Here is a 13,444-nt window from a genome sequence, read left to right as displayed (position 1 = left end):
TCCCACTTTGCTTGACAACTAGTGATGGTTTGTTTACATTTTTGTAACTTAGCAGTTTGACAAAAGACCAAGAGAATCAGTACCAGACTTTAAGAATAAGTACTAGGGTCGATTGTTTGACCAATGCCTTCGAGATGTTGCCCCCAGCATAGCTACATGCTTACAATAACTGAAGCAAATAAAAGATGAAATTGTGGTGGTATCGAAAGGTTCCTGGACTAGTTATGTTTAATAAAAAAAAATTAACTTATTTACCTAAGTTTTAACATCATCTCCTTTGAAATAGTCACCTTGCACAGCAGTACACCAGTCCCAGTGTTCCTGCCACTTTTGAAATCCAGCCTGGTAATTGTTTTCCGTAAGCGAGTCAAGGACCTCTGCGATTCACTCTGGATCTCAACAACAGTGTTAAAACAGCGACCTTTGAGCTGCATTTTCATTTTGGGGAAGAGATGGAAGTCCACAAGTGCCAAATCTGGCAAATAGGACAGGTGTGGAAGCGATGCCATGTTTTGGGCGAGAAATTCATGAGTGAGGAGAGCGTAGTTTCAAGGTTCCTTGTCATTGTGAAGAATCCAGTTCTTCGCACTCCACAGATCCAATCACTTTCGCTAAATGTCTTCTCTCAAATGCTTCAAGACATTGCAGTAGAACTCTCAATTGACAATCTGGCCCTGGGGAATGAATTCTTGATGCACAGTACTACATTTCCAGGTGTGATGCTCGTGGCAGATCTTCCAGATCGCTCATCATCTTTCAGAGACGTTTCTTCCACTTTATAAGCGCCATTCAAAACATCGCATACGACCCATTGGCTCTTTGTTCCAACTTCCTTTTCATGCAAAATCACAGACTACAGCATACACGTGATCACAAAAACACGAATTTCCCAAATTGCAAAGGAAACACAGCAATGTTACCACACTGCGTCATGAGGGCCATTGCTAGCTCTTGCTGTGCACGCAGTTGTGTGCTGCCATCTGTTGACGTGCTACGAAACTACTCTGTGAACTTTTTGATACCACTTTGTAATTGTGTGTGAAGAAAATGCTTTGTATTTTAATGTTCAATGTTTCCCATTGTGATTTTCTTTTCTTTTTCAGCCTTACACGAAGCCGGAAAACATATGGAAAACAGCTTTGTTGCAGCCTATGTTGCCTTGTTAATTGGTTGCCTTATCCAAGACAACCGGGTAAGTTCCTTACTATTCTATTTCTTTCATAATAAGCATTTTAATTGGAAACATTGCATGGTTAAGACATTCATTTTGAAAGCATGTGGTCTCAGTTTCAGTTCCACTCACTGGGCTGACAAATGCTCTGTGATAGAATTTAGTAGATGGAGATTGCAAGCATAACTGTGTGGGTTACAAAACTTGTTTCCCAACCATGTGGTCTCATTTCAATCCCACTGTAAGTGCCTTCTAATATAGCCCCAGGCTGACCAGGATTTAGTGGACAGAAGCAGAAAGAAGATTGTCATACACATACACACACACAATAATTGTTTATTCCTTTGTCATCTCTTTCCTTATTACTTCTCTGTAGCTGACTAACACTCTGTTCAGAAGCATACCTATATTGAGTTCTACACCAGGTTATTATCACAATGCATGTTTGTGTGTGTCTTTGTCTTGATGTCATGGTTGTAAATGAGCATCACCATCATACAAGCCAGGTTATTCGTTTCTAATCTTCTTTGAAAAATATGTATGGCCATGGGGAAGTATTACTTAGTTTGGAAACAGATGAGGGTTGGCAACTGGAACGGCTCATCCAGCGACAGAAAATTTGCCTCAACAGATACTGGCTGACCTATATAAGCATGCAAAAGTGATTGTCAAATGATGATGAGGAGTAGGGGAGGCAGGGGATTGTAATGTTTAGAAAGAAAATGTGTTTAGTCAGGTTTATTATAAAACATATTAAAAATGTTCACGCGTAGGCGTGGCTGTGTGGTAAGTAGCTTGCTTACCAACCACATGGTTCCGGGTTCAGTCCCACTGCGTGGCACCTTGGGCAAGTGTCTTCTACTATAGCCTCGGGCCGACCAAAGCCTTGTGAGTGGATTTGGTAGACGGAAACTGAAAGAAGCCCGTCGTATATATGTATATATATGTTTGTGTGTCTGTGTTTGTCCCCCAACATCGCTTGACAACCAATGCTGGTGTGTTTACGTCCCCGTAACTTAGCGGTTCGGCAAAAGAGACCGATAGAATAAGTACTAGGTTTACAAAGAATAAGTCCTGGGGTCGATTTGCTCGACTAAAAGGTGGTGCTCCAGCATGGCCGCAGTCAAATGACTGAAACAAGTAAAAGAGTAAAGAGAGAGTGTCCTCTAAACAATTAACAAAATTGAAAGTGTGATTTGAGTATTACCAGTTTAGGCTGTAAAAAGTATATCTCGTATAAAGACAACTTGCAAAAAGCAAAGAGTCAATCAGTACAGAAGGATATAAGAGACAATGCTTGCAGAATATTAGATATTTTCGTTATGCTTCTGTTAAAATATTTTTACTCTTTCAATAGAAATCTTAATAGTGACAGTTTATTTTAGAAACTATTCCAGGAGCACAAGTATTTATTTTTCTTTTGTTCAGTTAATATTTACATTCTGCTACTGACAGTATCTATGTATTATCCTTATTCACTATTCATTAATCTAAATAATTCACATTAAAATGCTTCAAATAGCATTTTTGATAATGGAAGTATTATATTCTGGCTTTCTTTATTGAAGAAGGTTGATAGCAATAATTCTATGAGACGTGTGCCTGTCAGTTTTGTTGAATAGTTTATATATCACTATCATTAAAAAATGCTGCATTAACTACTATAATGATATTAACTTTTTACACATCAGTTAGCTTGGACAATAGTTATTAATTAACTGATTTCTAAACATGCCAACCCAATATGACAATGTGCTTGACTGGGTGGAAAAATGAGTAACATTTTGTTCACATGTGTAACGTGCACTCTTAATGTTTGGATCTGAAAATCTGAGTAAAGCTTATGTAAATGAATAACTATAATAACTATAATAAGCAGATCTTAATCAAACAGAAGAACGACATATCCAAGTACACCAGAGTTGGTTGGTGCAGGCAAAGTTGTGTGGTAAGAAGCTTGCTTCCCAACCACATGGTTCCAGGTTCACTCCCACTACATGGCACCTTGGGCAAGTGTCTTCTACTGATACAGCTTGGTACCAGTAACATTGCAACTCATTTCTACAGCTGAGTGAACTGGAGCAACGTGAAATAAAGTGTCTTACTCAAGAACACAACACATAGCCCAGTCTGGGAAATTGAACTCACTAACTCGTGATTGTGAGCCTGATGCTCTACCCACTGTGCCATGCACACACTACATGTGTGTGTATCTATGAATGTGTTTTTTGTGTTTCTGTTGTTCCCCAATCACGACTTGATAACTGTTGTTGGTTTGTTTACATCCCTGTAATTTAGCAGTCCAGCAAAAGAGACCAGCAGAATAAATATCAGGGTCGATTTATTTGACTAAAACCCTTCAAAGTAGTACTCCAGCATGGCCGCAGTCCAGTGACTGAAACAAGTAGACGATAAGTGATAAAAGATACGTCTTGATTGATGTGGTGGGGTGGAGTGATTGATAAAAGGATTCTGCAGTCTGCAATGATCGCTTTTGCAAGGAATCTAAGGCATCAGCTGCACATTGGGCAGTAAAGAGATCTCAAGCAATTCGTTGCACCCTATAAGTATATTTCATTCCACTGGTGGTTTTTGTCCTGAAAGCATTTCAAAGGTGTGTGAATGACTTGTAGTTTGTGGTGAAACCTCCATGTGTTGTGTGAGGCCTTCGTTCAAGTGTAATTGCCAATGTAGCCGGTGTATTTTATGTATCCCAGAATGCACTTTGCTTCATATGGTGTCATCTCTGTGCTGTAAAAGACAATTACAACTATTGGAGATAACTTCATCTTCATTGAGACAGTGTGGAAGGGAGGGGGGAACCTCACCTTAGTTGTTTTCCTATGACACATAAGACATTAAATGCATACACAAGTCGAAGCAGAATCACTCATTCTGCTTTATTACTATTCAAATTAACGCTCACCCCCACCCACCCCGTTATAACTTGCTGTAGCTACTCTACAACTGTTACCGCTCCAACCACCCCCCACACCTTTTCTCCTCCTACCATCCCCCACACCTTTGCTCCTCCTACCATCACTACCCTTTCCCCCTTCCTACCACCACTTCGCTCTCACTCCTCCTGCTACCATTCTCTCTTTACTCCTACCACCATCATTACACTTCTTACCCCTTCCACCATCACTGCAGGTTTACTACTGCAACTACTCCTCCACTTTTACTCCTTCGACCACTACTACATATTTAATCCCTCCTACCACCACTATCCGAGTATCTCTCCAGTCACTACTGTCAACTGTTACTATAGTTGATCTTCCTGTTTATTTGTTTCAGCAGCAGCTGTTACTGTTATTGTCTGCACCCACCTCCTCCGTTGGCAGTTTTCTTTCGCTGCTTGCTCTTACAGTTTTTACCCCTCCCTTATATGAATGCTACACTGCTTACATATACTTGCACTACTTCTCTGTCAGCACATATATACATATTGATTCATTCATACATACGTACATGTATATATATATATATATATATATATACACACACACATACATATACATGCAAATCCTGTCACTGCTTGCTGTTGTTTACACCAGTAGCAGAAGTGCTGGTGGTGGCGGCGGCGGCAGAGGTATTACATAAGTTAGGGTTCTTGTATTCAGTATGGTGAAATTACAGCAGCGCCCGTTTTCATTATACTTTAATGTGTTACCTAGTATAGAAGCAGTCATTCCCACACTTATTTTGTTGCAAAACATTATCATGGAACCCAAACCTTTATTTTACTAAGAAACTCTACCACTGCCCTAAATTTAATAAACTGCTAAATGGAATTAAAATTATTTTAGCTAGAGAACTTATACTCTTTTACTCTTTTAATTGTTTCAGTCATTTGACTGCGGCCATGCTGGAGCACCGCCTTTAGTCGTGCAGATCGACCTTAGGACTTATTCTTTGGAAGCCTAGTACTTATTCTATCGGTCTCTTTGCCGAACCGCTAAGTTACGGGGACGTAAACACACCAGCATCGGTTGTCAAGCGATATTGGGGGACAAACACAGATACACAACATACACACATGCATACACATATATATATATACATATACACGACGGACTTCTTTCAGTTTCCGTCTACCAAATCCACTCACAAGGCTTTGGTCGGCCCTAGGCTATAGTAGAAGACACTTGCCCAAGGGGCCACGCAGTGGGACTGAACCCGGAACCATGTGGTTGGTAAGCAAGCTACTTACCACACAGCCACACCTGCGCCTTGTATAAAAAAAAAGAAGCATGTATCACTTTGAAAATGAATGTTTTTGTTTTTGTTTTTTTTTTATGAATTTTTATTAGAAATCGATATTTTCGCTGAGAACAGTAAGATCCGAAACAATTATTTGCATATTTATTCTTAACATGTTCAGGCAGTTTTGAATGCAAATATGCTAGTCATTGTTTTGTATGTCGCAGGAGAACACCTCTTTTTTACTATTGCCAATGTACTCAAAACACACTTGATTCATTGGTGCAAGAAAGTTCTGGGATACCACTATCTTTGCATGATGTGTCTCATCAGTCAGAAGCATCTGGGCTTTTGAGCCTAAACAAGCAGCCAGGGGCTTTGTTAATTTCAGTGAACAAACAGTTTGCTGATCAGTGCTGATATTTGCCAGCCAATAATAAATCATTGTTCATACCATGAACAGCAAGATCTGAAATGATAACTTGCATATTTATTAGTTTGTTATGGCAGATTGGAATGCAGATATGCTAATCACTGTTGTGTGTGTCACAGAACAACTTCATTCACAATGATGGTATCTTTTACTTGTTTCACTCATTACTCAGCTATGCTGGGGCATTGCCTTGGAGAATTTTTTAGTTGAATGAATTGACCCCAGTATTTATTTATTTATTTTTTTTTTTGAAGCTGAGTACTTATTCTATTGGTCTCTTTGGCCAAACTGCTAAGTTACGGGGACATAAACATGTCAGCACCAGTGGGGGACAGACACAAAGACACACACATAAATGACAGGCTTCTTTCAGTTTCTGTCTACTAAATCCTATCACAAGGCTTTGATCGGCCTGAGACTATAGTAGAAGACACTTACCCAAAGTGCCATGCAGTGGGACTGAACCTGAAATGAAGAGGTTGGGAAGCAAACTTCTTACCACACAGCCATGCCTGTCTTGGTAACGCACTCAACTCATTCCTGCAAGGGATTCTGGGGCACCTTAACTTGCAGAACCCTAGGGTTTCCTGGAATCCATATTGGGGAAACACCAGAAGCAGAGTTATTACTTTTACTTAGTACACTAGTATTGACATAGTGTTGGTATATAATGCAATGATACTGTTTATTGTGTCACTGAAGAGTTCAATTCTGTCTTAGCATAATAACTCCTGTTCATTTCCTCCTCTCCTCATTCATTTGTTCTGTTGTTGTTCCCAATCATGTAGGCTAAACAACAATAACAGCAGTTCTCATTTCTGACTGAATAGAAACTATGATCAGTGGGCATTCCAGTCATGACAACCATTCCAGCTTTTGTGTGTGTATCAGGAACTAAGATGGCTGGTTATTATTTGGGAGAGATTTGGCTGCTATTTTTGACAAGTCATTCACTAATAATTTTTCCTGTTGGGACATGATATTGTCAGTGGGACAATCAGCTGTCTCAAACAAATGGAAGTCATTACTCACTGTACATTTATTACTTAATAAGTTATTACATAATGTATAGTGTACAATTATTATTATTAGGTAAGTTATTACTCTATGGAGGTGTATAGTTATTACTGATAAAGTTATTACTCAGTGTATAGTTATTACTTTATAAGTGGTTATTCAGTAGGTTGTTATTAGGTGTATAGTTATTCATTGTATTATTATCCCCTTCAAGTTATTACTTAGTTATTTTTCTGTGTACTGTTATTACTCCTATGAAATCTGCAGAACCATACAGACTGAAATGCTTCTTACTTATGATTACATGTTCAGTCCATCCATCTTCTTTCTCTCTTTTTCTCTCTCTCTCTCTCTCTCTCTGTTTATATTTCCATATTTCTGCTAGGATGCTTGTTTTACGAACTCCCTTTTCTCCACACCATTTGCCTCCTAAATTGATATTAATTAATTAATTAATTAGTAATGATAATAATCTACTTTCTAATCATACAGAGCAATGTTGAGAAAGTGAAGGAATATCTTCCAAATGGTTTTGAGCCAATGATAAGAATTTTGAAGAAGTTTTTAGGTTTCATGAATCTTACGGTAAGTTGATGTCTTATTGTTCACATACAAGCATTTTCCTTTTGTTCTACTACAGGCATACCTCATCTTAGGTTGGTAATTGTTTCCAAAATATGCAACTTAACGTGACAAACGATGTAATATGAAAAAACATTAAAAAAATCTTTATTAGCTTACATCTGTTTTAATAAATGATTTATATACATCATCAGCTTTAGCATCATTTAATGCCCATTTCCCATACTAGCATGGGTTGGACAGTTTGACAGGAGCTGAGAAGCAAGAGAGTTTCTTCAGGCTCCAACTGTTTACAGCTGGATGCCCTTCCTAACACCAGCCACTTTACAGAATGTACTACTTATGTAATGCCAGTATGGGCGCTTTATATGTAGGCACTGGCGCTTTATATGTAGCTCACAAGGCAAAGACTTCTTGGCTGAGAGAGGGAGTGGTGGGTATGGCTGTATGTATTTATGGATAGGACATGCCTGAAAGTATTTTATGTGATTTTGCACTGTGGTGTTGCGTTTTTTAGGCATTTAAAATTTTTTATACTTTTAAATGTGTTCATTGAGACTGACCATAAAGTCAGGTAAATTGATTGAATTTGAGAATTGTTTTTTCCATTAATTTCTTTAAAAGAAAACGAATAAGTTGAAACCAAGTTGAGGTATGCCTTTGTATTCTCTCTCTGACGTCCATTTATGTCAACGAATTAGGTGCAGGCATGTGTTTTGCTATATATATTAGCTTAGATCAGTGGTTCTCAAATAGGGTTCATATGACCCTTGGGGTTCATATGAAATTTTCGGCAGTCCACACAAGCAAAATAGTAAATTGAAGACTCACAAGTAGTTTGGGTTTACAGTTTCTTCAGGCTCCAACTGTTTACAGCTGGATGCCCTTCCTAACACCAGCCACTTTACAGAATGTACTACTTATGTAATGGAAAATTTTTATTAAGATGTATTTATTGCAAGAAACAATTAGGTTTCTTTCTTTAACATTTAACATAGTTCAACTGACACAAGTGAATGTGTGAAATGCAAAATAGTAATTTTGAAAGAAGTATCTATGAAACTAGTTTTTAAACATCAAATAGCTATGGGGCTCCACCAGAATGAAATAGTAATCAAAGGGGTCTATATATATAGAAAATGGTTGAGAACCCCTGACTTAGATAGATTACACAGGCCTGTCATACAGTATATTGATTGACATTCATTTCAATCTTCTAGTATTATTACTACTATTACTGCAAGGTCAAAGTGGGTTTTTTTTTTTTTTTGAGATCTAACCTCACAGAAATAATCCTCGTATCTTCTCTCAGTATTCTTCTCTATGATTGCAATCTCCTCTGATCAAATTTTGGTTATCAGCTAATCTAATTGCAAACTACACCATACCATACTTGAGCTTCCATCACTCCAAGATTTCAGCTTCAGCTATCTGACTACCAACTCTCATTAGCTAATTTCATCAATTGATGTGACTGACTGGCACTGCAGCTAATAACTGCAAATGTAGGCAACATACTACTAGAATAATATCTTCGTTGGTGCTGCTCTCCTTTTGATGTCCACTTTTCCATGCTTGTATGGGGTGGGTGGAATTTGTTAAGACAGATTTTCTATGCCCTTTCTGTCACCAACCCTTGCCTGTTTCTAAGTAAGGTAATATTTCTCCATGATCAGACATGTTTTTCACAAAAGAATGGAAATGAAAGACCCTGCTTACATGATAGTTACACTCATTTACGACTATCATGCAATTTTAAGACAAGAAGACATGAAAGAAAAGGGCACTCAGCACATTTAGTAGGAGTTACATGTATTATTTAAAACAGTTTGATTTGATTTCATGTGACTTAAAGTTTCGTAGGCCTCTAACAGAGGCCTGTTTCTTTCAGACTTTAGATTATCTGAAAGAGGTGGGCTTCTGCAAAACTAAGTCACATGGAACTGAAATCAAACTGTTTTAAATAATATATATATATATATATATATACACACACACCATTTTGAGCGTGGCCACCATTTTGAGCGTGGCCGTTGCCAGTACCGCCTGACTGGCTCCTGTAGGATTTTCGAGCGAGATCGTTGCCAGTGCCCCTGGACTGGCTTGTGCGGGTGGCACATAAAAGACACCATTTCGAGCGTGGCCGTTTTCGTGCGGGTGACATGTAAAAGCACCCACTACACTCTCTGAGTGGTTGGCGTTAGGAAGGGCATCCAGCTGTAGAAACTCTGCCAAATCGGACTGGAGCCTGGTGTTGCCATCCGGTTTCACCAGTCCTCAGTCAAATCGTCCAACCCATGCTAGCATGGAAAGCGGACGTTAAACGATGATGATGATGATGATGACACACATATATGGACGAGAACATCTGTGTAAAGAAGTGCCAATCCCTAACCGTGGAAGAGGTAGACCCAGGAAGACATAGGACAAGGTAGTGAAGCATGACAATCGGATGTTGGGCCTCGCAGAGGCAATGACTAGTGACTGAGACCTTTGGTGATATGCCATGCTTGAGAAGAACTGTTAAGCCAAGTGAAATCGTAGTCATGGCCAATGTCAGTGTCACATAACTGGCACCCATGCCAGTGGCACGTAAAAAGCACCTTTCAAGCATTGGGCCTCACAGAGGCAATAACAAATGACCAAGACTTTCAGCAATATGCCATACTTGAGTAGAAGATCCATCAAGCCAAGTGAGATTGTAGTCATGTCGGATACTGGTGTCACACAACTAGCATCCGTGCCAGTGATACGTAACAGCACCCATTACACTCTTGGAGTGGTTGGTGTTAGGAAGAGCATCTAGCCATAGAAATCATGCCAAATCAAACTGGAGTTTGGTGCAGCTCCTCAACTTACCTGCCCTGATCAAACCGTCCAGCCCATGCCAGCATCTACACATATGTTAAATGATGATATATCTATACAACAAGCGTCTGTCAGTTTCCATCTACCAAATCAACTCATTGGTGTCAGCCCAGAGCTACAGTAGAAGACACTTGCTCAAGGTGTCACACAGTGGTATCAAACCTGGAGCCATGTAGTTGGGAAACAAACTTCTTACGATACATGCCTGTGCCTAGCCTAGCCTATTTAGCTTGTTATTTTATTAGCTTACAACAAATTAGACCCATTTCTTTCTCCTTTCTAATATATTTGCTTGTTTTTTTTTTTCAGAGTGCTTCTGGTGGATCAGGAAGTCGTTCAATTGCCCGAGTCATCGAGACTCTGGAAGCTTGTTAAATAAATCTGCAGTGACTTCTGCTTTTGTATTTTACTGAAATCCCACCCTTGTTCCTCTGCTCTTCTCTCTCTGTCTGTCTCTCTCTGTCTCTCTCTCTCTCTCAATTATGCTATTCTTTTTAGCCATGCCAAGAGTCCATTGATTTCTCATCATCATTCATTGTACCACATCAAGTCTCCAACATGTTGCCTCATTCAGTAAGTGCTTCGCAGAGATTGCTTAGAAAATCTTATCGCACTATCAAGAATATAGTCCCCACTCCAACCCCCCACATTTCTTCTCTCTCTCTCTCTCTCTACCTGTCTATCTATCTAAATTTTGCTTTAGTTTTGAACTTTCCTCTTCTCCCTATCTTAATGCCTCCCCCTTCTCCCTCCTCTAAGTGATGTATCAGTACTAATTTTACTCTACAATACATAGAAATTGATTTAGATGATTGGATTGAAGACAATGTTAATAGTGCAGCTATTATGGTGGCCCATAGCTGGGCAATCAGTATGGAATAATCTATGATGAAGACCACTGCATCAATCAATCAATTCAATTGTCTATTTTGTTTTCAAAACAAAAGAAATGTTTATTTTCTCATATGGACAGAAAAAGAAAACTGTATACACAAAAAGTGGAAAGATGATTTATAATTTTGACTTTGGATATAATGTGGGCTAACAACGTAGTAGAATAGGACAACATGTTCAATTTATATATATTTAACAGGGTAATAGCATGTTATGGTATTGTATAACAGGGTAACAAAATGTCATATCATTAGGTAGAATAATTGTATGTCACTGTAATATAGCAAGCAACATTTTGTCTGATATACCTATGCCTATGTATTTCATTACATTTTATATATATATATATATAGATACTATTGATTGCAATGTCAACTTGAAATAGATCTTTAAAACTCAATGCAGAGCTAACAAATAGAATAAATAGTTTTGTACCTCTTCTCATCTCACCTCATCCCTACCTCTCCCCTGTGTTCAAGTTACATGCTCATGCATACACACACACACACACACACACACACACACACACACACTCACTCACACATGTTATATTTACAATAATTAACAACCAATCTGCTGGCCTTATATAGAGAGACACAGTTATATTTTAGCTGATATAATGTGTTGACATATTCGAATGTTTGGTTGTTGTTACTGGTCACTGTAAAGACTGAAGTGTGTGTGCGTGTGCATGTGTAGTGTCAGTAGAATTAGTACTGGGGTTTCAACAGAATATCAACAGTTGCTTTCAGCATCTATTGTGATGCTGCTGGCACCATTTGTTGGTGAATTGTTTATTACAGATTTGGAACACAGAATTGATCTGGTAGAATTGGGGAGTTGAACTGAAAGCATGGTGAATGGGAATGGTAGAACGGACAGTTGGACTAGTAGTGGCATGAGATGAATTGCTGGAGTGTAGAGATGGACTGGTAGAATGGATAGTTGAACTTGTAGAGTTGGGAAGTAAACTGAGAAAGTTGGGGTGGGGTTGGATTGCTACAGTGGAGAGTTGGGCCGGTACAGTTGCAAGTGGATTTGGTAGAGTTTAGAGAGGGACTGATAGAATGAGAGTTGGACTGGTAGAGTGGAGAGTTGGACTGGTAGAGTGGAGAGTTGGACTGTAGAGTTGAGAATTGGACTGGTAGAATTGGGAGTTTGACTGGCAGTCTGGTGAAATTATTTAACATCTACAGGTGTGGGCAACTGAGGCAGGCTTCATAAGCTAGCTACTGTCTTATTCAATTATCCTCTCTACTAATTTTTTCCCTTCTCTGTTCCTCCCCAAGTCCCTCCCTTCCACCCACCACACACAAACGCAAACACACTCACAAACTGTCATAATTATTTGAGTTTTCTCTACTGATGAACCGACTAAACAGATAGGTATCAACTATAAACCTGACCCTGCGTAACTAATAAACCTTCAAACCAAACCATCTTTGATCATCTTTTAACTGTTTCCAGCCCCCTTTTTCCTCCTTCAGTTATGCTGTCCACTTGTTTCTATTTTGTCTTATTGTTGTTGTTTTTCTTCTCCCCCTCCTCCAACTATTTTACTTGTACTTTACTTTTCCTCCCTCCTCCTCCGTTGCGTGCCTTTCTCTCTGATATACACTCTTCCTACTTCTCTAGACACACACACATACACACTATCGATGAGGTATCACTTTAAATTTCCTCCCACAATACCCTAGAATCCAATCATGAAGTCAAGTTGGTCACCAAATTATTATCATTTTCATAATCATTATCACTATTATTATTATTATTATTGTATAAACACTATCATCAATATTATAATAATTACTAATATAATTCTTCTTGTTAATATTATTATTACTATCATCATTACCCATAGTTGTTCTCCTAATAAAAACCAAGAAACAAAAATAAAATACCAACAAAAAAACGTTTTTAAACTATGAAAAATATTTTTTTTATTTTATTATTTTGTAAATTATTCGAGTATGTTTCATCCTTGTGCTGTCTTTCTTGGCATGGCGCCACTGTGCATATGTAACTATAACTTAGTGTGCATCATACAGTTTTTACCTACTGCATGTATGGCCGCATCTGTTTTATATGTGTGTATATCAGCATCTGCGTGTATGTGTGTATTCGAATCAGTGTATAGTGTAATATGTGTGTGTGTGTATATATGTATATATATATATATATATATATATACATATATGTATATCGTGTATATATGTATATATATATGTGTGTATATGTATGTATATATATATATATATATATATATATATATATAT

General features: G+C 38.3%; 1 protein-coding gene across 1 annotated transcript in view; it reads left to right on the top strand.

The window, feature by feature from the left end:
* LOC106877404 (wings apart-like protein homolog) overlaps window positions 1-13,398 on the top strand; it is a 217,791-nt gene extending 204,393 nt beyond the window's left edge. Inside the window, exons 16-18 of the mRNA XM_052966771.1 lie at window positions 1,066-1,192; window positions 7,317-7,409; window positions 10,584-13,398. Coding sequence (XP_052822731.1) covers window positions 1,066-1,192; window positions 7,317-7,409; window positions 10,584-10,649 — 286 coding nt within the window. The 3' untranslated portion in view covers window positions 10,650-13,398. The remainder of the gene's footprint in view (window positions 1-1,065; window positions 1,193-7,316; window positions 7,410-10,583) is intronic.
* The last annotated feature ends 46 nt before the right edge of the window (window positions 13,399-13,444 follow it).

This window comes from Octopus bimaculoides, chromosome 3 (genome assembly GCF_001194135.2).
Source record: "Octopus bimaculoides isolate UCB-OBI-ISO-001 chromosome 3, ASM119413v2, whole genome shotgun sequence".
In the NCBI taxonomy this organism is placed as follows: Eukaryota; Metazoa; Mollusca; class Cephalopoda; order Octopoda; family Octopodidae; genus Octopus; species Octopus bimaculoides.
The sequence above is the reverse complement of the archived record's forward strand: the minus strand, read 5'-3'. Positions and strand labels throughout refer to the sequence as shown.